At 47.8% G+C, this 27,203-nt stretch overlaps 1 protein-coding gene across 1 annotated transcript in view; it reads right to left on the bottom strand.

The window, feature by feature from the left end:
• Positions 1-27,203, bottom strand: part of LOC138764100 (laminin subunit beta-2-like) — a 105,959-nt gene that overhangs the window by 46,082 nt on the left and 32,674 nt on the right. The window contains exons 10-21 of the mRNA XM_069939475.1: positions 26,582-26,761; positions 25,650-25,762; positions 24,860-24,939; positions 24,232-24,367; positions 23,581-23,739; positions 14,022-14,149; positions 13,760-13,880; positions 12,893-13,082; positions 11,991-12,134; positions 11,183-11,414; positions 10,495-10,658; positions 9,220-9,444 (exon numbers count right to left, since the gene is read on the bottom strand). Coding sequence (XP_069795576.1) covers positions 9,220-9,444; positions 10,495-10,658; positions 11,183-11,414; positions 11,991-12,134; positions 12,893-13,082; positions 13,760-13,880; positions 14,022-14,149; positions 23,581-23,739; positions 24,232-24,367; positions 24,860-24,939; positions 25,650-25,762; positions 26,582-26,761 — 1,872 coding nt within the window. The remainder of the gene's footprint in view (positions 1-9,219; positions 9,445-10,494; positions 10,659-11,182; positions 11,415-11,990; positions 12,135-12,892; positions 13,083-13,759; positions 13,881-14,021; positions 14,150-23,580; positions 23,740-24,231; positions 24,368-24,859; positions 24,940-25,649; positions 25,763-26,581; positions 26,762-27,203) is intronic.

Below are 27,203 nucleotides of genomic sequence, written 5' to 3'. Positions count from 1 at the left end.
AGAACCTCAGCAGTTCAGACAGTGTATTTTCAGTAGCAAAGATAAAAATACATAACAAATGTAACCTCCCCCTGCCAAGGTGAGTTGATGCTTTGGACACAGCATTGACTGGCCCTTATATTTGATGATGAAGTAGGTGGGTAGGTGGGTGAGCACGTTTACAAGTATTGGGGGAGTTCTGGATAGTGCAAAGGATTATCAAACAATACACCAGGATATGGATCCGTGACCGATATGCCAGAGAAATGACAGATGGAGTTTAATCCAGACAAGTGTGGTGTTGTACTTTGGGAGGTCAAACATAAGGGGAATGTATAGAATTAATGTTAGACCTATTCAAGGAACTGATATACAGAGGGACCTAGGGATCCTGGTCCATAGGTCATTGAAAGTGGCCACTCAAGTACATAGAATATTACAGCACATTTCAGGCCCTTTAGTCCATGATGTTGTGCCAACCTAAATAAGCCTACCAAAGAAAAACTCAACCCTCCCTTTTTTCCATCTGTGTGCCTGTCTAAAAGTTTCTTCAATGCCCCTAATGTTTCAATCTCCACCACCACCCCAGGCAATACATTCCAGGCGCCCACAACTCTGTGTATATATTTAAAAAAAACTTACCCCTGACATCTCCCCTAAACTTCCCTCCCCTCACCTTGTACAGATGTCCTCTGGTGTTTGCTGCTGCCACCTGGGAGAAAAGGTGATGGCTGCCCACCCTATCAATACCTCTCATACCCTTAAGGACCTCGATTAAGTCACTTCTCATCCTTCTGCACTCCAAAGAGAAAAGTTCCAGCTCTGCTAACCTTGCCTCATAAGACATTTTCCAATCCAGGCAACATCCTGGTAAATCACCTCTGCACCCTCTCCATAGCTTCCACATCCTTCCTGTAATGAGGTGACCAGAACTGAACAAAATATTCCAAGTGTGGTCTCACCAGCGATTTATTGAGCTGCCCACATGACATCTCAACTCTTGAATTCAATCCCCTGACTAATGAAGCCCAGCATCCTATAGGCCTTTTTAAATACCTTACAAACTTGCAGGGACCTTGATAGATGCACGGATTTGGATCCTAAGGGCTCTCTATTCTTCCCCTCGGTTTGGTATCCTAAAAGCTAGCTTTTTCCAGCTTTGGACCATCACCAAAAATAAAATTATTCCTTTCATTTAAAGATACAAGGGCATATCCATCCCATTATATTCTCCCATTTAGACTACTCTAACTCTCTACATACTGGGATTAGTCAGTCGTCATTATCCCATCTGCAACTGGTTCAGAATGCTGCAGCCAGGAGACAAGAAGAGGGTTTTGCATTCAGCATTGGCGTGTAAATGTGTTGCGACTTCTTGGAAAGACGAAGTTGAGATAAATGTAAATCGATGGCATAATGAGTTAAGGTCCTGTATTTATATGGAAAAAATAACGTATAATCTGTATGATAATTATGATTTTTTTTGTTAAGATGTGGTCGCCTTATTTGAAATGTATTAATTTAGTAATATCTTAAACTGCGATAAGTATTTTCTTTAATGCTTCCCTTGTGGGGTCTGTGGAGGGGGTGGGATAGTTGTAGTTTTAATTTTTATATTATGGATTTTGTAAAAGTTTTTGTTTGGAAAATTTTAAATAAAGATTTTAAAAAAAGAGACACTATCACTCCTTTTCTGGCCTCCCTCCCTCCCTCCTTCCATTGGCTGCCAGTAGGGCTCAGAATTGATTTTAAAGTTCTCTTGTTTGTCTATCAAGTCCTTTATGGGCCAACCCCCTCTTATATCATGGATCTCCTTGCTCCTTATTCCACTTCAAGACCCCTCAGGTTGGCTAACTTGGGGGGAGGGGCTTGGCTGTTCCACACTCAAATCGTCAACTCAGGGGAGATTGTTCCTTCGCTGTTGCAGCCCCCAAACTGTGGAACAACATTCCTCCCTTCTATCAAACTGGCCCCTTCCATCAACTCTTTTATATCCAGATCAAAGATGTACTTTTATTCACTAGCATTTTGAGTCTTCCTCATGCACCTGATTGTTAACTTGTGTTATCATATAACAATTACAGTACAGAAACAGGCCAGTTCAGTTGTCCTAGTCCATGCTGAACACCTTCTCCCTCCTAGTCCCATTGACCCACATCCTTCCACACCTCTCACCCATGTACCGATTCAATTTTTCCTTAAATATTAAAATCTACCACTTTGGCTGGAAGCTCCTTCCACACTCTCACCTCCCTCTGAGTGAAGAAACTGCCCCCTCATGTTTCCCCTAAACTTTCCCCCCCCTTCAGTCTCAATCCATGTCCTGTTTGAATCTCCCCCATTCTCAATTGAAAAAAGCCTATCCACGTTTACTCAATCTGCCCCCCCCTCATAATTTTAAATAACTCCATAAAATCACCCCTCAATCTTCTACACTCCAGGGAATAAAGTCCTAGTCTTTTTAATCTTTCCCTGAAACTCAAGGCCTGAAATCCAGGCAACCTTCTTGTAAATCTCCTCTGCACTCTCTCTATTCTGTTAATATCCTTCCTATAATTCAGCAACCAAAACTGCACACAATATTTCCAAATTTGGCCTCACCAATGCCTTATACAACTTCAACATGACATCCCAACTCCTGTACTCAATACTCTGATTTATGAGGGCCAACATACCAAAAGCTTTTGTCACTACCCTATCTGCTTGTGACTGCATTTTCAAGGAATTATGTACCAGAATTCTCAAATCCCTTTGTTCTACTGCACTCCTCAATTGTCTACCATTTAATGTGCATGACTTTTGTTGATTATTCCTATAAAAATGTAGCACCTCACTCTTCTTAGTATTAAACTCCATCTGCCATCTTTCAGCCCACTCTTCTAACAGCCCTATATCCCAATGAAAGCTTTGAAAACGTTCCTCGCTGTGCACACACCATCAATCTTTGTATCATCTGCATACTTACTAATCCAATTTATCACCCTATCATCCAAATCATTAATCCAAACACTCTTGAATCCATTTCGCTGCTTCAACATTAATACCTAATGATAGAACCTTCCTAACTAACCTCTTATATGGAACTTTGTCAAAGGCCTTATTAAAGTTCATATGGACTACATCCACAGCCTTCCCTTTGTCAACCTTCTTCGTAACCTCCTCGGAAAATTCAATAAGATTTGTTAAACCTGTTCTACCACGCACAAAACCATGTTGACGACTCCTAATCAGTCCCTGTCTATTCCAAATAATTGTATATTCCATCCCTAAGAACACTCTCCATTATTTACCTACCACCAGTGCAGGCCTGTAATTACCCAATTTACTTTTAGAGCCTTTTTTTAAAACAGTGGAACAACGAGCTACCTTCCAATCCTCCGACACCTCCACTGTGGCTAATGACATTTTAACTATTTCTGTCAGAGCCCCCACTATTTCTACACTAACCTCCCTCAAAGTCCTAGGGAATATCTTGTCAGGACCCAGAGATTTCTCCACCTTGATTCTCTTTAAAATAGCCAGTACTACCTCCTCATTAATCTGTACATGTTCCATGACCTCACTACTAGTTTTCCTTACTTCGCCTGACTCAATATTCTTTTCCTTAGTAAATACTGAAGAAAAAAAAACCATTTAAAATTTCCCCCATCTCTCCTGACTCTTCACATAACCGACCCCTTTGATCCTCAAGGGGCTCAATTTATCGCTCCCTATTCTTTTACTTTAATGTACCAGTAGAAACCCTTAGGATTTATTTTTTTCCTTGCCTGCCAAAGCACCCTCGTATCTCCTTTTAGCCTTTCTAAATAAGATTTTTTTGTACTCTTTATATTCCTAAAGCACCTCATTTTTTCCCTTGATGAAGGGCTCAAGCCCAAAACGTTGGTGATGTATTTTCGCCTTCGCTACATAAAGGCACTGCTTGACCTACTGAGTTTCTCCACCATGTGTGTTTTTTCACTTAACCACAGTGTCAACAGAATCCCTGTGTTTTACCTCATCTATTCCCTGCAGTCTATATCTGTTGTACACATCCCTCTTCCTCTGAACTAAATTCCTAATATCCCTTAAATCCAAGGATCCTACATTTTCTAACCTTTCCTTTAATCCTCACAGGGACATACTGACTCCGTACTCTCAAAATTTCCCCTTTGAATATCCTCCATTTATCTGTTGCATCCTTCCCAGAAAATAAATTATCCCAAACCACACCTTCCTAACTACTTTCACATCTCCTTGACATTAGCCTTGTTCCAATCAACCTTAGGCCCAGCCCTATCCTTCTCCATTATTAACCTAAAACTAATAGTATTATGATCACTAGACCTAAAGTGTTCCCCAACACAAACCTGTCACCTGACCTATCTCGTTCCCTAACAGGAGATCCAATACTGCCCTCTCTAGTCAGTTCTTCTACTAATTGATTTTGAAAACTTTCCTGAACACATTAGCCAAACTCCAACCCATCCTTCCCTTTTACAGAATGGGGGCCCCAGTCAACGTGTGGAAAATTAAAATCTCTTACAATCACCACCATGTGTTTACTACACATATATGCTATCTACCTACAAATTTGCTCCTCTAATTCCCTCTGCCCATTAGGGGGGGGGGGGGGGGGTCCGTAATACACCCTCATTTGTGTTTTCTCTTTCTCATTTCTCACTTCCACCCAAATAGCCTCACTGGACGAGCCCTCCAATCTATACCGCTGTAATGTTTTCTTTAACATTTAACAACTCCTCTACCTTTCATCCCCCCTGTTCTATCACACCTAAAACAATGGAATCCTGGAACATTTCGCTGCTGATCAGGTCCCTCCTGCAACCAAGTTTCACTGATGGCTACAATATCTTATTTCCATGTGTCAATCCACCTTGCTCATCCTGCTGCCTGCATTGAAATATATACACTTGAGAGAATATCCCCCACATTCACTCCTTTGATTACCATCCACTTTTATTACCTCCTTTCCTTCATTAATTTTAACAATCCAATTCCTCTCTCCCTTCAAACCCAGTTGTCCTTCTACCCTAATTTCTGCACTCTCATTCTGATTCCCACCCCCTGCCAAACTACTTTAAACCCCCCCCCCCCACAGCAGATCAAGCAAATCTGCCCACCAGGTTACTGGTCCCCCTCCAGTTCAGGGGCAGCCTGTCCTTTTTGTAGAGGTCAGACCTTCCCAAGAGATCCCAATAATCCACAAATCTGAACCCCCTGCCCCCATTCTTTAGCCACGCATTCATCCACCACATCTTCCTATTCCTATCCTCTCTACCATATGGCACAGGCAGCAATCCCAAGATTACCCTTGAGGTCCTGCTTTTTAACTTCTTCCCTAAATTCTTCCTTCAGTACTTCATCCCCACTTCTATCTATGTCATTGGTCCCCACAACATCTGGCTGCTTGCACTCCCTCTCCTGAATGCTATGTACTTGATTGGAGACACCCCTGACCATGGCACCTGGGAGGCAACATAGCATCTGGGAGCCACGATCTCATCCAGCAAATCTCCTATCCACCCTATCCACCCATCTAACCAATGAGTCCCCAATCATTATTGCTCTCCTCTTCTCCCCCACACCTTCCCCTTCTGAACCGGGGGGCCAACCTCTGCACCATCTTGACTTGTCACTTGTAGGCCCCCCATCAACAGTATCTAAAACGGTATACCTGTTGTTGATGGGAACGGCCACAGGGGTGGACTGTCTCCTGACAGTCACCCAATTCCCTGCCTCCTGAATTATAGGAGTGACCGCCTCCTGACACTCCTGTCTGCCACTACCTCTGCCTCCCTCAAGATCCACAGTCCATCCAACTCCTGCTCCCTAACTCGGTTCCCGAACGCGGCTGCTAGCGAAGATCGAGCAGGAGTCAGATATGACTCTTCAAAGATTAACTGCCGAATACCAATGCTTAATTAATCTGAAACACGCCAGCAAAATGGTGGAAGCAGTACCCCTGTCTTCAAGCGGTTGTGTCCAGACCCCGCTGAACTAAAGTGTGACCCACCCAGCCATGATTATTGTTTGACTACATCGTCTTTGTCTACCTCACCAACTGGCACTTCAATTTTATTAGCAGAAACTCATGGTACAATCTGGAGGCACCTTCTGCAAGTGCAGTCATCAGGGACAAGTATGCTGCCCCAGATTTCCCGCAACCACTGCCCTAGCTGATTCCATTATCCAATTTTAATTAAAGGTTTTAAACTACCTCACCTGGCCTTACCTCTCTGGTAGCAAGCAAGCCCTTTTTCAGCCTCTGCTCACTGAAGCCTTGAGCCAAAGCCTCAAGCTCTACTAGGCCACTCCTTTAGCGACCCCTCCTTTTCTTGAACCCTGCCCCCAATGAACTCAATGACCAAATTAATCAGCACAACACAAATCAAAACTCAGCTTAACCCTTTGACCTCCATACCCTTTTAAACTGTCATCCAACCATGTGTTACTCAACAAGCACCTCCAACTGTAACCCTTTTTAAACGGTCCCCCAACCTCTCGTATTCGTTTTACACTGTACTTTAAATAGTTGCCTGGTTGTGATGTCAGCACCTTGGTCAATGTGAATTGTTTTAAAGGAGTTATGTAAATAAATAAACTACCATTAACCAGGTAGTCCACATTCAAGTTTCATCCGCAAACTTAGTGACCCATCCTTCCACTTCGTCATGTAGGCCATTTATAAAAACCACAAGGAGCAGAACGGATCCCTGCGGAACTCAACCAGTCATCGACCTCCTGGCAGAATACTTTCCTTCCACTACTATTCTCTGCTTTCTACATGCAAGTCAATTTTAATCCACACAGCCAAGGTTCCATGGATCCCCTGCCACATGAGTTTCTGAACGAGTCTCCCATGGGGAGCCTTATCAAACGCCTTATTACAATCCATATCGACCATATCCACTGCCCAACCTTCATCAATTTCTTTTGTTACCCCAAAAGAACTCAATTAGGCTCATGAGGTATGACCTTGCCTTCAAAATGCCATGCTGATTATCCCTGAGAAGATTGTACTTCTTCAAATATCAGAATTCATGTCCTTCAGAATCCTCCTTAGACTCACTGGTCTATGATTCCCAGGATGCTGTTATTTTTTTTAAACAAGAGGACTGCATTTGCCATTCTCCAATTCTCTAGCACCTCCCCTGTGGCCAAGAAGGATGTAAAGATCTTTGCTAATGCCCCGGCAATCTCTATTCTCAGTTCCTACAGCAAACTGGGGTATATCTCATCCGGCCACGGGACCCATCAGTCCTAATGTTCTTCAGAAGATCCAGCACTTCCTCTTTCCTAATCTCAACCTGGTCCAGCACACAAGCTTGTTCTATTCTGACCTCACCATGATCAAGGTGAACACTGAAGCCAAGTATTCATTTGGGACCTCCCCACCTCCTCCAACTTCAGGCACATCACCTCCTTTATTCTTAAGGAGATAGGGTGGTAAAGGAGGCGCATGGTAGGCCTGGCTTCATTGAGTGCGGCACTCAGTACAAGAACAAGGAGGTACTTGCAGTGAGAAAAACTTGGGTTGGGCTGCACTTGCAATGCCACGTGCAACTCTAGTCACCCCATTCCAGGAAGGATGTGGAGACTTTGGAGAGATGTGCTAGGTTATTGCCCAGATTAAGGATGAGTTATGGGGAGAGGTCGGACAAATTTGGGCTATTTCCTCTGGGGTGTCGGAGGCTGAGGGGAGACCTGATAGAGGTGTATAAAGTCCTGACGGGTATTGATAGGGTGGGACAGTCAGAATTTTTTCCCCAGGGTAAAAATATCACACACTGAAAGACAATGGTTTAAGGTGAGGTGGAGGAAATTTAATGGAGATATACAGGAAAATGTTTTACCTAGAGAATGATGGGTGCCTGGAACCGGTTGCCAGGGGAAGAAGTGGAAACAGATCCAATGGTAGTTTTGAAGAGGGTACTGGACAGACTCATGGACATGCAGGAGATGGAGGGGGATCTGTTAGGTACAAGCTGCAGATTTGGGTGAGCTGCCATTTCCACCAGTGTCACCGGGACCAATACAAATCAGTGGACAACACGAGGGCCCCAGCTCTGGGACCATACCATTCATCGCCCCAGTTCGGTGACCACCTTGTCCCCCAGCTCTGGGACCACTCCATCCATCCCATCTAATCCAGGGACCCAGTTCTGGAACCATCCCGTCCATCCTATCCCATCCAGGGCCCCAGTTCTGGGACTACCCTGCACCCCAGTTGTGTGACCACCCTGTTCATCCCATCCCACCCTGTTCCTCAGCTTTGGGACCACCCCATCACTGAGCTCTGGGACCACCCCATCCACCAGTTATGGGGCCATACTTTTCCACACCTGAGATCACCCTGTTCCCCAGCTCTGGGACAACCCTGTTCTCCAGCTCTGGGACCAACCTGATCCCGAGCTCTTGGACCACACCATCCCTCGGCTCTGGGACCACACTGTCCATCCCATCCCACCCTGTTCCCCAGCTCTGGGATCACCCTGTTCCTCAGCTCTGGGACCACCCTGTTCCCCAGCTATGGGGCGACCCCATTCTCCAGCTCTGGGACCACACTGTCCATCCCATCCCACCCCATTCCCCAGCTTTGGGACCAGCCCAACCTCGAGCTCTGGGACCACCCTGACTCCCAGTCTAGGTTTATACCATCCCACCCTGTCTCCCAGTCTGGGTCCACAGCGTCCCATCCTGTCTTCCTGTTTTTGGTCCACACCACCCCACCCTGTCTCCCGGTCTGTGTCCACACCGTCCCACCCTATCTCCCAGTCTGGGTCCACACCGTCCCACCCTGTCTCCCAGTCTGCGTCCACACCGTCCCACCCTGTCTCCCAGTCTGCGTCCACACCGTCCCACCCTATCTCCCAGGTCTGGGTCCACACCGACCCATCTAGGACCACCTCATCCCCAAGCTCTGGGACCACCTCATTCTACCCAGGACCACAGCTCTGGGCTCACCCGTCCACCTACTGCCTCCTCGCAGCACTGCATTCAGAGCCCCTCTCAGTATAACTCAATAGTAGTGAACAGTGTGCTGGGGAAACCCCCTCCTCTCCTCCATCCCCAGAGGTGCAATCGGTAATACCTCTGCCTCGCAGCTCCATACAGAGGTTGCACCTCTGCTCCAGTTCCCAGGACTTGAACCCTATGTGGACACTATCTGTTTGACCTCAGGGACTTGCTGAGAATTAGCCTGTGAGGGAGACAGTGAATTCTCCAGTTAACAATATTTACTTCGACATCTCTGCTGCGAGGCATCTCCATGATAACTAAGCTTGCAGTGCTGGCAGTGTGACCCCTCGGTGTTGTATAGGCACTTCAAACACCGGCCCGTCTCCTGGTCGCAGGACTTGGCATCACTCATGTCGATGTTGCCGTGACACTGGCACGCTGTACACCTGCCACCCGGCAATAAGGGGTTTTTGTAGTAACCAGGTGCACAGGCCTCACATCGGGTACCTGTGGGCGAAGCGAGAAGATTGACTGCAGCCTCCATCCGCTCTAGTTCCTCAGAGTCAGTAACCGGGGGACGGGCCACACACATGCTGACCCTCACTGGGGATGGGCCCCACACACACACTGACTCTCTGTGGGACGGGCCTCACACACACACTGACCCTCACTGGGGGATGGGCTCCACTTGCTGATCCTCACTGGGGGATGGGTCCCACATGATGACCCTCACTGGTGGCTGGGCCCCACACACACTGATCCTCACTGGGGGATGGGCCCCACAGACACACTGACCCTCACTGGGGATGGGCCCCACATGCTGACCCTCACTGGGGATGGGCCCTACACACGCTGACCCTCACTGGGAATTGGTTCCTCACACTGACCCTTACTGGGGGACAGTTCCCAAATACACACATACACTGACCCTCAATGGGGGACAGTTCCCACACATACTGACCCTCGCTGGGAGACAGTTCCCACCCACACTGACCCTTACTGGGGGACAGTTCCCACATACACTGACCCCCACTGGTGGATGGACCCACACACACTAACCCTCACTGGAGGATGGGCCCCACACACACACTGACCCTCACTGGGGATGGGCCCCACACACACACTGACCCTTTGTGGGATGGGGCCCACACACACACTGACCCTCACTGGGGGGACGAGATCCACATGCACACATGCTGACCTTCACTGGGAATTGGTTCTACATGCTGACCCTTACTGGGGGACGAGTCCCACATGCACACACGCTGACCCTCACTGGGAATTAGTTCTACATACTGACTCTTACTGGGGGACAGTTCCCCCATACACTGACCCTCACTGGGGGACAGTTCTCACACATACTGACCCTCGCTGGGGGACAGTTCCCACCTACACTGACCCTCACTGGGGGACAGTTCCCTCACCCACTGACGCTCACTGGATGACAGGTCCCCACACGCTGACCCTCAGCCTCCCCCGACCCACAGCCTTCCTGACCCCCAGCCTCTCCTGCCCCCCCACCCACCCATCAACTGCAGGTCGCACAGTATTGCCCACCTGAGTATCCGGGCTGGCAGTTACACACCACCCTCCTCGTCCTGGGGTCCTGGTGACAGGAGCTGGCAAAATGTTGGCCACTTCCAGGCAGGCCAGGGCACGGGCAAGGGCGGCACTGTTCTCCCGAACCCAGCACTGGATTCCCATAGTAACCGGTGGCACAGCTACAACATGAGTGGGAGAGACAGGAATGATGTTACATCTCCATCCCCACCCTGCCCCTCAATCCCCCTCATCTATCCCCCACTGCCCTTCACCTACCCCTATTCCCCTGGAATCCCACTCTCCTCCACCCACCCTCTTCCCCATCCATCACCTTAGCTCCCCCATACCCCTCAACCCACACCCCACCCCCTCACTTCACCCCATCCCAACCCCACCCCCTGCCCTCCCCTTTCCCCTACTCCAAACCCCTCCATTCCTTCCCCCACACACCCCTCCCCTGCTCTCATCCACCACCCTCTTCCCCACCCCCCTTCACTTTCTCCCTCTCCTCCCCATCCCCCTCTATCATCCTGCACCTCTCTCCTCCCATCCGCACTCTCCCTCCTCAGCCTTTTCCCTCCTCTTTTCCCCACCCCCATTCCCCTCTGCTCTCTCCCCCACCCCTCCCCACTCTTGCCCCACCTCCCCTCCTCCCCCTCTCCCTCTCTCACCCACACTCCATGCCTGGGCACCGGGTTCTCACCGCTCGCAGTTGCTGCCCTGGGTGTGGGCACGACAGTTGAGGCAGGTTCCTGTGTGCGGTTCACACTCCTCCGCATGCCCATTACACTGGCAAGGCTGGCAGTGGGGGAAGCCCCAGTGTCCCGGCCGGCACTGGCTGCACCGGGGGCCAAAGGCACCGGGACGACATTTACACTGCCCGCTGATCTGGTCACAGATCCCATGGTGGGAACCCTCTGCTCGACAACTGCAGGCTGGGGACACATGGAGGGGATCCTGGGAAACATGGAGGGAGATCTCCCTATCTCAGCCCTGACCACCTCCCCCTGCACAGATAACCTGCAGCTCAGCCCTGACCCGTCTTTGTCCCCAGCACTGAATTTCAAACCCTGCACCGAACCCCCAACACTGACCCCATTGATCCCCGATGCCCTATCCCTCAACCCAACCCCGAAACTATCCCTGAACCCCAACTCCAGCCCTGACCCCTAGCACTGAACCTCAATCCCTGACGCCACCCGACACCACCCCAACCCTGAACACCTATCTTTGCCCTGACCACCGCCCACCTACTCCTGATCTGTCTTCAGCCCTGACCTCAGACATGACACCTGATCGGAGCCCTGACCCCCAATGCCTCCCACCGCCTCACCCCTGATTCCTCACTTCCCCAGCCCCAACCGCCATCTCTCAACGGAATCCACGCCTTCTCATTCAGAGCAAGAGCTGGTCTGACCCAAGCCCCTGGGCCTCCCACCCCTCCCAGGGTAAATCCACCACCCCAGCTCCCGGCATGGTAACCCCAACACTGGCCTTTGGCCAATACTTACCTTTGCAGCCCATTGGGCCAAAGCCAAATGTCCCAGGAGTGCACTGCTGGCAGCGGCGACCAATCACTTTGGCCTTACACTGACACTGTCCACCAAGAGGTTTGCACTCTGAGCTGAGGGAGCCCTGAGGATCGCACTCACATGCTGAGGGGAAGAGCAGCATATTGGATCAATGTGCAGCAACATCAGCTTCCCTCACACCAACCCCCACCCCCCCACCCCCCCGCATCCCAAGGGAGGGGGCTTCACTGTTCTTTCATCACATCCCAGCTAATCTGAGTGCATCCATGAATCCGCAATCTTCTCACCACCCAGTAACCTTCATCTCTGTCTTCCCCTGCCCCCACTACCCAGTTATCCTCTGAAGATCTGAGAAGAAGAGTGGTGCAAAGACTTCAATCCCCTGAAGAAGAGTGGTGTGAAGACTCGGGACTCTTCTGAGGAAGAGTGGTACAAAGACCGACCCTCTGAGGAAGAGTGATGCAAAGACTCCAACCCTCTGAGGAAGAGCAGTGCAAAGGCTCAGGACCCTTCTAAGGAAGAGCGGTGCAAAGACTAGGGGGTGTAGTGTAGGTGGGGGTGTCAGTGTAGTGTGGGAGGGGATATAGTGTGGATGGGGGTGTAGTGTGGGTGGGCGTGTCGGTGCAGTGTGGGTGGGGGTGTCGGTGCAATGTGGGTGGGGGTGTAGTGTGGGTGGGGGGGTGTAGTGTGGGTGGGGGGGTGTAGTGTGGGTGGGGGGGTGTAGTGTGGGTGGGGGGTGTAGTATGGGTGAGGGTGTAGATGCCGTGTGGGTGGAGGGGTTCAGGGTGGAGTGGTTCAGGGTGGAGTGGGTGTCCTTGTCAGCCCAGTGATGGGTGAGGGTTTGACCGGCAGACTTTCTGCCCTCCCAACTGGTAACTCACGCAGGGCTCCATTGTGAACGACAGCTGACATGCTGATGATGAGCTTGGCGCAGATGTCGCTTGCGGCTCCGGAGCTGCCAAAGCTGTTGTCATGGCAACCGTACCGCTCAAAGGTCTCCTTCCTGCTGATGGCGGCAGGGTCTCCAGCGATGAACATCTCCAGCGAGGAGTATCGTGGCACCAGGAGGATCTGGAGAGAGGAAGGCAGTGATGAAGGGTCTCTGCCACCTGCTCCCACCCCAGCCAACGCCGCACCTGCTGATGGATGCTCCCACCCATAGCAGTGCAAAGCCCCCAATGTCCAGCATCAGTCACCCTCGCTGGTCAGTACACCCTGGCACCAAGTTCATCCCCAGTCACTGACCGGGCCCACACCATCCCCACCATTTGCACACAGCAGCTCAAGGTACGAGCAACATAGTGGGCTGGATGTGCACATTGACACATATGTACACATACACACATTTACTCACTCCAGGACATCAAGATACACAAGGATATGCATATACATCCACAAACATGCACGTAAACATGCAGACACGCAAATACAGTACATGAACATGAATAAACATCAACACATGCTCTGCACATGAACACACATACACATGAACACATACATACACATACTTATACACAAACACACACATGCACAGGCATATATACATACAAACACACATGTACACACAGGCACACAAACATGTACACACATATATACACACTCATGCACATGCATATACTAACATGTACATATATATGCACACACACAAACGCACTCACAATTATATACACATGATCGCACAAACATGTTGGTGCACATACACATATGCAGATACCAGCATCCAGGCACCTTTCCTTCCGTTTACTCACAGAATCCACAAGAATATCGGCGTTTGGAACACGCTCCTGAGAAAGATAGCGCTTGAATTCGAGGCGGATAGTATAACTGACAGATCGTTCGAGGCAGACTGGCTGGGGGAGCACCACATACCTAGAAATAGGGAGTGAGTCAGCACACCAAAGTGGAGAGGTGGGGGGGGGGGGTGCGGAGAGAGAAGGGGAAAGACAGAGAGGGGAGGACAGAGGGGGGCAGTGGAGTGCATTCATTCACCAGGAAACAGCCCACCCCTACCTGGAGCTTGCTGGGAGGCTGGTGACGAGGAGATCATCGGCAGGAATGGTGTTCCCACAAGGACTGCTGGTCGGAATCGTGCCTGGTCTTACGATGGAAACGGACAGCTTCTCCCATCTCTCTGGAAACTGAATTACAGCAAAGCCATGAGTCCAGAGGCCTTTTGGTCTCTCTGCTCCATGCTGGGATTTTCTCTCCACCCTAACGCCCTTTGTCCACATCAGAACTGGGTCCCCACTCACCCAGTTTTTCTCCTCCTTTTTGAAGAACATATAGTACAACCTGTCCCAACAGGAGATCACCTCCCTGTGATGACCCGAGACTGGGGACTTTGGAGCCTCCCAGAGTAAGAAAGAAAGTGAGTGAGTGAGTGAGTGAGTGAGTGAGTGAGTGAGTGAGTGAGAGAGAGAGAGAGAGAGAGAGAGAGAGAGAAAGAGAGAGAGAGAGAGAGAGAGAGCATACCAGCTCACAATGTTGTGCCAACATTGTAAACTGACTTCACAACAATCCTTCCAACTCCCAAATCTTTCCCACTGCACACACATAATCATCTGTGGTGCTGATATCCATGTGCCTGTCTGAGGTACTTTTAAATGTCCCTATTGTACCAGCCTCCACCACAATCTTTGGCAAGGCATTCATTCCAGGAACCTACCTCTCTCTGTGTGAGACATTCACCACTGATGTTTCCCCTAAGTGTTCTTTCACTAACCTAAAACAGATGTCCTGTGGTGTTTGCCATTGTCGCCCTAGAAAAAGGCACTGGCTGTCCACCCATCTATGTACTTCATAATCTTGTAGATCTCTATTAAGTCATCTCTCATCTTTTGTTGCTCCAAAGAGAAAAGTCCCAGCTCTGCTAACTTCGAAAAATTTTAAGATTCATTAAACACGACCTACAATGCACAAAACCATGCTGACTATCCTTAATCAGCCCTTGGTTGTCCAAATACTTGTATATCCTTTCTCTCAGAACACCCTCCAATAATTTACCTACTACTGACGTCAGGCTCACTGGCTTGTAATTTCCTGGTTTACCTTAAAGTCATCTGGCACCTCACCCCTAGCTAAGGACATTTTAAATATTTCTGCCAGGGCCCTGCAATTTCAACACTTGTGTCCCCCAAGGTCCGAGCAAATATCATGTCAGGCCTGTGGGATTTATCTCCCTTTATTTGCTGTAAAGCAGCAAGCACCTCCTCCTCTTTAATCCTTGTATGTCCCATGCCACTACTGCTCGTTTCCCTTCCTTCCTTATATACCATACCAGTTTCCTGAGTAAATACTGACGCAAAAATTCTGTTTACGATTTCCCCAATCTCATTAGGCTCCACACAAAGACATCTACTCTTATCTTCTCAGGGACCAATTTTGTCCCTGGCTATCCTTTTACTCTTTGCATACTTGTAAAAACCCCTTTGTTTTACATTCACAATACCTGCCAAAGCAACCTCATTTTCACACTATCTTTTCCCTCCTGCACTCCTCTATCTGGTCTGGCAATCTGGTTCTCATCCCCCTGCAAATCTAGTTTAAACCCCATGGAGCAGCACTAGCAAACCTTTCCACAAGGATATTAGTCCCCCTCCAGTTCAGATGCAAACCATCCTGTCGAAACAGGTCCCACCTTCCCTGGAAGAGAGCCCAATGATCCAGAAACCTGAAGCCCTCCCTCTCACACCACGTCTTTAGCCACATGTTAAGCTGCATTATCCTCCTATTTCTAACCTCACTAGCACATGACACAGGTAGCAATCCGGAGATCATTACCCTGGAGGTCCTGTCCTTCAAGCTAGCACCTACCTCCCTTAACTCTCTTTGCAGGATCTCTTTATTTTATAATTTTTTTATTTAATACTTCACCATGAACCACATCAGTAACAATATATACAAATATTCAGTACTGAAATATAAACAGTGGCATTTTCATTTTTTCCTCCCCTTCACCCTGTGATAGTACAGATTCTTTCACTAATGTGCATATGTACATATGTACAGATGGTAGTGTACGATAACTGTGATTGGCTGAGAGTGTAGCCACACCTACTGGCAGGTCTTAAAGGATTGCTCCTAGCCAGACCAGGTCATTCTGGACTGGTCGACCTACTTGTGATATGCTCCAGTCTTTTAGTTAATAAAAGCCTTGGTTTGGATCAACAAGTCTTTGGTTCTTTCGACGCGCATTACACACCCCAATAACTTAAAGCAGGAAATGAAAGAAAGAAGGAAGAAGAAACAATAAATGATAGAAGAACACAAAAGAAAAGAAAAATAAATTGTGTTGTCCAAAATTCCATATTTAAATACTTTCATACTTGTATCTTATTATTTTAAGAGCTGGAGGTCTGAAATCGGCAGTTTCTAATATATCTATGTCTGGTTCCCAAATTTGTTCAAATAGAGCACATTTGTCTTTTCGATTGTAGGTAATTTTTTCTAATGAAATACACCTGTTCATTTCTCTGTACCCTTGTTGTATTTTTAAGGTTGCCTCCGTTATCATTATGGATTTTTTTTACTGCTGCAGGTGCAATCGTAATAAATCATTTTTGAGCCCTGTCTAATTTTACACCTAATTCTTTATCTTTCATGTTGTTTAACAGGAAGATTTTATATCCTATTTTTTGTAATTCTATTTAATATTATGTTTAAATCCTCCCAAAACGTTTTCACTTTTGTACATGTCCAAATTACATATATGCTGTTCCAATTTCTTGTTTACAACGGAAGCATTTGTCCGATATTGTTGGATTTCATTCTTTTAACTTTTGAGGTGTATCATATTGTCTCTGGAGCCAATTGTATTGTATCATATGAAACCGAGTTTTTGTTGTATTAATCATGGTACCTGCACATAGTTCTTTCCATGTTTCATTCTTTATTCATATATTTAAATCTTTTTCCCAACCTTGTTTGGATTTATTTATTGCAACATCATTTTTCTTGTATTGCAATTTGTTATCCAAGTTTGTGATAATTTTTTTTATTATCACAGTGTCTGTAATTAAGTATTCAGAGCAGCTACTCTCAGATAATCTTAAACTAGTTCCCAACCTTTCTTTTAAATAAGTTCTCAACTGATTATATGAAAATATTATACCATGTGATATTCCATACTTATCTTTTAACTGTTCAAATGTCATTGTTATTTCCCAAAAAGCAGTCTTTTATTCTTTTAATTATTTTTCTTGCCCATTCCTCAAAAAATAAATTGCCTATTGTAAAAGGAATTAATGGGTTTTGCATTAATAACATTTTTAGTATTTGATCATTTATCATCTTTCACTCCAGATGTATTCTCTTCCACATTTTTATGATTTGATGTATTATTGTTATGTTGCACCAGTTTCTCATCCCATTTATAGAGTAAATGTTCAGGGACCTTTTCTCCTAATTTATATAATTCTTGAGCCAAGCCAGTTTTTCTCCCTTAAAAATCTGATAGATTTCTTAACTGTGCTGCCTTGTAATAGTTTTTGAAATTTGGAAGCTGCAATCCTACTTGTTTATATTCCCATGTTAATTTTTCCAAAGCCACTCTTGATTTTTTTTTACACTTTTTATCTGCAAATTAACTTTTATGGGTACATTGTGATTGGGCAACAAATACTCACCTTGCTGATGGTGCAGTCATCTCAGAGATGAATAATAAGAAACTTTCTTATCAATTTATTTAATTTCATAAAAAATTCCCGTCATTGGAATCGGTAGCGTTTGGAACAGATATTGTAGCTGTGGAAATACATTCATCTGAATGCATATTACTCTCCCTATTAGAGTTAGTGGTAAATCTTTCCATTTATCTAAGTCTTCCTGTATTTTCTTTATTAACGGTTGGTAATTTAATTTATACAAATGATTCAAATTATTATCTATCCTGATATCTAGGTAACATATGGCCTGTGATTTTGCCATTTAAAAGGGGATTCCCTTTTACATTTTGTATAATTGACTTTGTTCATTGCCATCACTTCACTTTTATCAATATTAACCTTGTATCTTGATATCGCCCCATATTCTTTCAATTTTGTAAATAACCTTTTTATTGATTTATCTGGGTCTGTTAAATATACTGTAATATCATTCGCAAATAAGCTAATTTTAAATTCTTCCTCTTTTACTTTTATTCCCTTTATCGTAGGTTCTTTTCTTATCAGCTCTGCCAATGGTTCTATAGCCAAAGCAAACAGGGAAGGTGATAATGGGCAGCCCTGGCTTGTTGAACTACTCAATTTAAAGTGGTCTGAAACATATCCATTTGTAACCACTTTTGCCAGAGAATCGTTATACAGTGCTCTCATCCAATTAATAAATTTTCTGGTAATTTGAATTTCTGTAGTACTTAAACAGATAATGCCATTCCACCCTATCAAAGTTTTTTCTGCATCAAGAGCCACTGCCACAGTTGGTGTTTTGTTTATTTGTGCCATATGGATTAAATTAATAAATTTACAGATATTATCTGCCACTCTTCTATTTTTAATAAATCCTGTCTGATATAATGTCACTAATTTCAGTACACAATCTGTTAATCTATTCACTAGTAATTTTGCAATTAATTTATAATCTGTATTTAGTAGACATATTGGTCTATATGAAGCCGGTGACAACGGGTCTTTTCCTGTTTTTGGAATTACTGTAATTATTGCCATTTTACATGAGTCAGGCAAATTCTGGGTCTCTTCCACCTGTTTCATTACCTCTAAGAGGGGCAGAATTATTATATTATTGAAAACCTTATAAAATTCTGTGGGAAATCCATCTTCGCCTGGCGCTTTATTATTTGGTAATGTCATTAGTGTATCTGTATTTCTGTAATTGTCAGGGGCTTTAGTAATTTATTTTGATCTTCCAGTTGTAATTGGGGTAATTCAATGTATGACAAAAAATCACCCATTTTGTCATTTTCCCTGGGTTTTTGGTTTGATACAATTGCTTATAAACTTTTTAAAAATTTCCATTAATCTCCAATGGGTTATATGAGATCTTTTTATCTCCTTCCTTGTTGCTATGTTAGATCTTGTTGCTTGTTCTATTTAGTGGGGTTTTCCTCCTAATTCATAATATCTTTGCTTTGTTTTCATAATGTTTTTCTCCACTTTGTATGTTTGTAATGTGTTATATTTTAATTTTTTCTCTGTCAATTTTCTCTTTTTCTCTAATCTTCCCTTCTCACTAAATGTTTCTCTATAGTTAGTATCTCTTTTTCAAACTGTTCTATTTCCCGATCATATTCTTTTTTAAATCTTGGTCATATAACTAATTTTTTGTCCCCTAATAAAGGCCTGAATTGCGTCCCATAATATAAATTTGTCTGTTACATAACTTGCATTTGTCTCGAAATATATTTTCATTTGTTGTTCTGTGTATTCCCAAAAGTCTTGCCTTTTTAACAATATGGGGTTCAGCCTCCATCTATATGTTCTCCATAGTAAAGTTTTTCTCCATAGTAAAGTTTTTGTTAAGTTGAACTCCTTACGTTTATTTAAAAGTTCGAAGCTTATATCCGGGGAAAGGAAATTTTTTTCCCACTGTACTCCAATGGTCTCTTGTTTTCTTTCACTCTTCTTATAGCCAGTTCCAGTATTTTCTCCCTTGTCGTTCATCGCAGTAGTTTTACCAGTTTGGAACGCGGTTTCTGCTGTGACTGAGGCTTTGACGCCAATGCCATGTGGGCTCCATCAATTTTTATCTCCTCTTGGAGTTCCTCTACTCCCAAAATCTGTGGGATCCTTCATTTAAAAATCCTTTTATATCTGCCCCTTCTTCACCTTCTTTCAAGCCCACTATTTTTATATTATTACGTCTGCTAAAATTCTATAAAATACCAATTTTCTGGACCAATAAGTCAGGTGTCTTCTTAATCTCCTTATCTCTATCTTCCAATTTTTCTCTTAATTCATTCACCTCCATTTCCACACCGATCACTCGGTCTTCCACTTCTTCACTTCACTTTCTCATTTCTGCCATAGCGTTCTCCATTCTTTTTACATCTGTCTCTTGCATAGTTTTTTAATAGTTCTGAGCTCAGCCATTATTGTTTCCATTAAAGTCTATTTGACTATCAAAATATTCCTTATCCACCATCTGTATTTGTTTATCTTCTTCTTGGTCTTCTTTCTCTTGCTTCATTTCTTGGTTCCGTATTGATCCTGCTTCTATCATTGCCTTCCCTGTAGCTTCTTCCATTATAGAGTCAGCATCCTGCTGTCGGCGTCCGTTCCCTTCGGTGGCATCTTTAGTATGCGTACCATGCATGAACTCTGGTATTTCTTTTTCTGGCTCCACAAGCCAGCATTCCAGACCACCGCGTGGGACATCGCCCCTGAGCTGCATGCTTACCTACTTCGCAGCTTGGGCCATCCTCTTCGGGAGAACTCCTGGTGATTTCTTCACCTCTTCTTGTCATCATAAAGTTTCTTCTTATACTGTTATCTTGCAACTTTTTTATGTTTTACTTCTCAGTTGTGTTTTTCTGCCATTTTTTCCAACTTTCTCTGTGGACGGCTGGTTTTCCCTAACCAGCCACTACTCCATCACGTGACCACTTCCTCTTGCAGCATCTCTTCACCCTTCCTACCCACGTTATTGGTCCCTACATCAACCATGACATCTGGCTGCTCACCTTCCCTCCTGACAATACAGTGAACTCTATCTGAGATATCTCGGACCCTGGCACTCGGGAGGCAATGCCATCCCGGATACACGATCTTTTCCTCAGAACCTCTTATCTGTCCCCCTAACTATGGAATCCCCTATCACTACAGCTCACCTCTTCTCCTCCTTTCCCTTCTTAGCCACAGGTCTTGACTCTGTCCAGAGGCCTGATCAGCATGGCTTGCCCCTGGTAGGTCCCCCAAAGTGGTATACTTGTTATTGAGGGGTCTGCCTCAGGGGTGCCCTGCACTACCTGCCTGTTCCCTTTCCCTCTCCTGACTGAACCAATCTACCCTCTTCCTGCCTCCTAGGTGTGATAGCGTCCCTATAACTCTTGTCTATCACACCCTCTTCCTCCTGAATGATCTGGAGTTCATCCAACTCCAGATCCAATCCCTTAACTCAGTCTGTCAGGAGCTGTATCTGGATGTACTTCTCGCTGATGAAGTTGCCAGGGATACTGCTGGCTTCCCTGATGACACATATTCTGTAAGAGGAACATTCCCCTGCCTTGACTGTCATTCCCACTGTCTCGACTAGATGAACAAAATATATGTCATCTAAGAAATCTGCCCTTACCTGTGCCTACCTGCTGAATCCTTTTTGTTCCTCGAATAGGGTGGCCCTTTCTGACTTCAAATCCAGCTATTCCTGGCCTCTTACCGATTCTCGCTGAAGCCTGTGGAATTAAAGCCTTCCACCCTGACAGGCCACTCCAGCAATGACCGCTCCCTCCTTTGTCTTCAACTGTTGAACACAATTCCCCAATCAACTAAAATCTGCTGAGACTCTCCATTTCAACCTCATAGCATTTGAACTCATTCCCAAGATACCATAAGCCTTCTGACCTACCCTATCAACCTGTGCAGCAAACTTGAGGGATCTATGGACCTGGATCTCAAGATTCTCAAAAGAGAGGACTAGAGAATCCCAGAGAGGGGGCCAGTCTCCCAAGGAGAGATTCATTGTCTTTTTTTTCTCTCGGTGACAACTGAATGACACTGAATGTGTGATGGTGTGCTGATGTACCTTGGAGGCTGCAGCAAGTCAGACTGATTGCATCTGTATATTGTACCTGTGAGGATGGCAAACTTCGCACGGTCAAACGATTCCCACATCAGGACTGATTCACATCCCAGCCCTTGCTCCCAAACCTCATCCTTCCTGTCACTGCACAATGCCTTGCTTCACTGCTGCAGTGACAGACTCCCAGCATCCTGCTGCAGTGACAGACTCCCAGCATCCTGCTGCAGTGACAGACTCCCAGCATCCTGCTGCAGTGACAGACTCCCAGCATCCTGCTGCAGTGACAGACTCCCAGCATCCTGCTGCAGTGACAGACTCCCAGTATCCTGCTGCACTGGGGAATGCCTATGTCAATACTGCATGGGACCTTGCTGCAGTGACGGGCCTCCAGCATCAATACTGCATGGGACCTTGCTGCACTGTCTACATCAACATGCATGGGACCTTGCTGCAGTGATGGGCGTCCTGCATCAATAATGCATGGGACCTTGCTGCACTGCTGCAGCGACGGGCTTCCAGCATCATTATGCATGGGACCTTGCTGCACTGCTGCAGTGATGGACTTCCTGTATCAACACAGCATGGATCCTTGCTGCACTGCTGTAGTGATAGACTCCCAGCATCAACACTGCATGGGACCTTGCTCCACTGCTGCAGTGATGGACTGCCTACATCAACATTGCATGGGACCTTGCTGCACTGCTACAGTGATATACTTCCTGCATCAACACAGCACGGGACCATGCTGCACTGATGGACTTCCTGCATTAATAATGCATGGGACCTTGCTGCACTGCTGCAGTGATGGACTGCATACATCGACACAGCATAAGACCTTGCTGCACTGCTGGGCTTCCTGCATCGACAATGCATGGGACCTTGCTGCAGTGATGGACTGCCAACATCAACACTGCATAAAACCTTGCTGCATTGCTGCAGTGACAGACTCCCAGAACCAACACTGCATGGGACCTTGCTGCACAGCTGCTACCAACTCCTTGCATCAACAACTCATGGCGCCTTGCTTCATTGCTGCAGCAACATACTCCCTGCATCAACAATGTATGGTCCCATGCCCCTAGTCAGTGATACTGCTGAACGACCAAAGGAATAGCTCACATTAACCATGCGAGGCACTCATATTCATGAAACAATATTATTTATTTATTTGAATAGATGAAATACTTGTCCTGCATATGTATTATTTGACTCTTTGTGTGTTACGTCTGCATGTTTTGCACTGAGAACCAGAGAACACTGTTTCATCAAGTTGCACTTGTACAATTAGGTGACAATAAACTTGACCCCTGACCCCAACTCATGGATCTGACCCCTGACCCCAACTCATGGTTCTGTCCCCTGACCACCTAGTCCTGTCCCTTGGTCCTGAACCCTGACCTGGAGTCCTGATCATGTCCTCTCCCCCCGCCATCAGTGATGACTCCTGGAGTTTCAGTGCCTGCCTCAGTTCCCCCGGATGGTGACACTGCAGGAGGTTGGCAGAGAAATCATGGAGGCTTTGTCCGCTCTGAGCCTGGGCACAAACCAACCCGTCCAGTGACTGCACCATAACCCAGAGTACCACATATTCCCCAACCCCACACACCAATCCTGCAGTGGTCCAATCCATTCTCCTCCACCACATCCCCCCCACCACCACACACTCTGGGGGAAATGTCCAGTACCCCAGTAGCTCAGCGCCACACACGTCTCTGGGACATGATGGTAAACTGCAAACTCCCAGGAGAAACACACGTGCTCATAGGGGGAGTATGCAAACTCCAGGAGATGAGTACAGAACCAGGGTGCCTGGCATTGTGAGGCTGCGGCACTCTCTGCCATGCCATGTTACTGTGGTTACCCACCCCTTGCCCACCTGTGGCTCATAGCGCACCACCAGATCGTACTCCATGGAATAGGGGATATTGTCCACGTGGAACTCCAGCTCACCACGTTCTGGGACCCTGGCAAATCCAGGTCCTGTCCAGGTGACAGCACGGAGGTCAGAGCGTTCACGGTGAACGACAGTCACACCCTGCAGAAGGAGCAAAATCAGTCAGAAACCTCTGAAGCCCACCCTACACAGGAGACTGCCAGTCACAGCAGTGGGCCCAAGAGGGTCCTCAGCCTGGCTTGGGATTCAATGGGAGGGGGGAGGAGAGTGGGAGAGAGGGGTGAGAAAGAGGAGAGGGAAGAGGGTGAGGAGTAGAGGGTGAGAAGGAGTGGCAGGGGGAGAGGGGGATGAAAAATGGGAGAGTGGAAGAGTAGTGGGAGAGGGAGGTTGAGGGGTAGTTGAAGTGAGAGAGGGAGGTGGAGGGGTAGTTGGGAGAAGGGAGAGAGGGTAAGAAAGGGGAAGGGGAGGGAGGAGAATGGAGGGAGAAGGGAGGGAGGGGGAGGAGAGGGGGGATCTGTCCTTCAGGGGGAATGGGGGGGAGGTCTGTGGATCCCAATCCCACCCTTGCCTGACAGTGTTCAGCGTGCATGCCCCCCATGGGCCACACACAAGCTCTGTCCCAAACACACTCACCGAGCCGAGGCGCGCAAGCTCTGCCTCCAGCGTGTAGTGATCCAGAGCTGGGAAGAAGTAGCCAGACTGGACCTGGCTGCATTGGCGGCCAATTAAATTGTTCCGGCATTGACACTGTCCTGTTTCCATTGAGCACCTGTGACAACAGGAACCCAGTGAGGGTCAGGGGTCAGCGATGGGAGGTCAGGGGTCAGAGGGTAGTGAAGGGGAGTTGGGGTCAGATGGGGGGCAGGAGGGTTGGGGGGGGTCAAGGAGGATCAGAAGGGTCTGGGGGTTCATGGGGTAGATGGGCAGAAAGGTATTTAAAGGGTCAGAGTCGGGGGGGCGTCGGTGTTCAGGGGAGGTCAGCCGGTATTAGGTGTTTAGAGGGTCAGTCGGGGGGTCAGAGAGGGTGAGTGTGTGTCCGTGTTTGTCAAACACAGGCACCATGCCTGACCCCAGGGCTGGGGATTAGTTCACAGGAGGCCACCAAGACTTTATCTGCAACAACATTTACAATTTTTAAATTGTCAGGAATAAAATCTGTGTTGGCCTTTGATAAACTCGGTGCAACTTTCTGCTCCCAACAGGTAGTGCCAGTCCCCCCTCCCCAGCCTTGGCATGTGACCCCATACCACACAACACGTACCGATTATCCAGCGCTCCTCCCAGGTCGCAGTCACAGGCTCGACAGCCACTGGCGTCGTGACTCAGTGCCCAGTGTTCCTCCTGCACAACGTCACCGGACATCAGCGCCGGCATACGTAGACACACACCAACGAGGGAAAGTGTTCACACACAAACCCACCCCACACCCAAGGATGCGCTTACACGCAGATGCACCTCAGACCCAGGGATGTGCTTTTAAGCAGATGCACCTCACACTCAGGGATGCGGTCACACTCAGACCCACCCACACCTTGAGAAACATTCACACGCAGACTCATCCACACCTGGAGACGTGTTCACATGCAGTCCAACACCACTGCTGGATATGTGCTCCCACGCAGAACCACCCCACACTTGGGGACACGCTCACATGCAGACACACTGCACCCGGGGATGCGCACATACACAGACCCACCCCACACCTGGGGACACTCTCACATGCAGATCCTCCCACACCTAGGGACGTGCGCACATGCAGGCCCTCCCACACCCAGGGATATGCTCAAACGCAGACGCACCAAGCACTGGGATACTCACTCCCACACAGACCCATCTCATACCGGGATATGCACTCACATGCAGACCCACCCTACACCCACATCCTGGGATGCGCTCCCACACAGCTTGGGGATATGTGCTCACATGCAGACCCACCCCTGTTCCACTAGCCCTGTCGGACAGTGGACACGCCGCAGGCCCCTGGCTCAGTGGGGTGGGTGTGCAGGGGATGGAGTGGGGGGGGGTAAGACCCTCGCCTTCCCCAGGCTCACCAGACATTGGTTGCAGCTGCGTCCTGTCACCAGCCTCTTACAGAAACAATCCCCGCTGACAGGGTCGCAGGGCTGTGCCCCAGGCACCGTTCCCCGCGAGTCACACTGGCAGGCTGCGGAAGGCACAGGGAAACATCATCAGCTCCCCCCCCGCTTCTCCGGGACCTGCGGGAGGGGCTGGACTGAGGGAGGGCTAATTCCCTTCGCAGGTTTGACTGTGACAGGGAATCCTCTGCTGTGGGAAGGCTGAGATTTGTGACCACCTCAGCACGTCGAGCAACTTCCATGAGAGATGAAGAGTGGCCAATGTTTGGGGCTGAAATATTTGTCAAGAAAGCAGGAGCCGTTTTTCACGAGAGGAGCCCTGTGTGGATTGGGGAGCCAGGGAGAGGTGAAACATGATGGACAGAGGCAGTAGATGTCAGACACGGGGAGAGAAGCAAAAAGGGGTCAGTGGAAGAAGATGAGTCACATAGGGTGGACTGGGTGGTCAGGGACAGTCAGTGCTCGGATCTGACGTGGAGAATGGTGGGGTAGATGGAACTGGAGGGGAGGGAGAGAGAGAGAGAGAGAGAGAGAGAGAGAGAGAGAGAGAGAGAGAGAGAGAGAGAGAGAGAGAGAGAGAGAGAGATGAACAGAAGTGGGACAGAGGAAGGGTGAGGGGACGTGACCAGGAAATGGAACATTTGGCGCCTGTATCACTGGGAATGTGACGTGCTGTCCCTCTTATCAGGTTGGGCCTCGCTGGCATACAGAAGGCCCAGGATGGACAGCTTGGGGTGGAGATGGCAGTGACTGGAAGCTCAGGATGGTAAACCACGGACAGACGCTCGGCAAAACGGTCACCGAGTCTGTGCTTGGTCTCGCCGGGATGCAGGAGGCCACATTGGGAGCACCAGATGCAGTTGATGAGGTTTGTGGGTAATACGCACCTTGACACCCCCTCTCATTTTCCGCGCTGAGTCCGTAGTATCCGGCCTTGCACTTGTCGCAGCGAAGGCCCGCCACATGTTCCTTGCACCGACACTGCCCAGCGATCATCCCCAGGTTCACGTCATCCTGGCTGTCGCACAAGCCTCCGTTCAGTGAGCCGTCAGGGTCACAGTCACAGGCTGCAGCACGGAGAGGGGTCATCGACATTGCTAGCTCAGATCCTCACACGGAAACATCGCAACCAACTCCCCTCAAACATCACGTCACACCTGTCCGTTCACCTTCTCCCTTCCTGGGACTCTCCCAGTGAAGTAATCACTCACATGTAAGCCCTCTGATCCAGTGGGCTGCATTCAGTGCTCACCTCCAGGCCTTCTCTTGGTGAGAGAAGATAAACTCTGCCTGGGTGACCAGTTTCCAGCTGCTTCCCTCCCCAGGGTGACTCCCCGATTCCCCACTCTCACTGACCTCTGAGGCCCAACACAAGCTGGGCACAGGTCTGTCTCACTGCCGAATTCTACAGCCTCACAGCCCCAGCCCTTCCTCTTCATGTCAGGCCCGAGGTCAGCTCCAACCTGTGACATGACCTTTCTTTCTCTTCACATGTGCTGCCTTACCCAC

The sequence above is a fragment of the Narcine bancroftii genome, chromosome 5 (genome assembly GCF_036971445.1).
Source record: "Narcine bancroftii isolate sNarBan1 chromosome 5, sNarBan1.hap1, whole genome shotgun sequence".
Taxonomy (NCBI): Eukaryota; Metazoa; Chordata; class Chondrichthyes; order Torpediniformes; family Narcinidae; genus Narcine; species Narcine bancroftii.
Note: the sequence above shows the minus strand (reverse complement) of the source record. Positions and strands in the feature narration are given on the sequence as shown.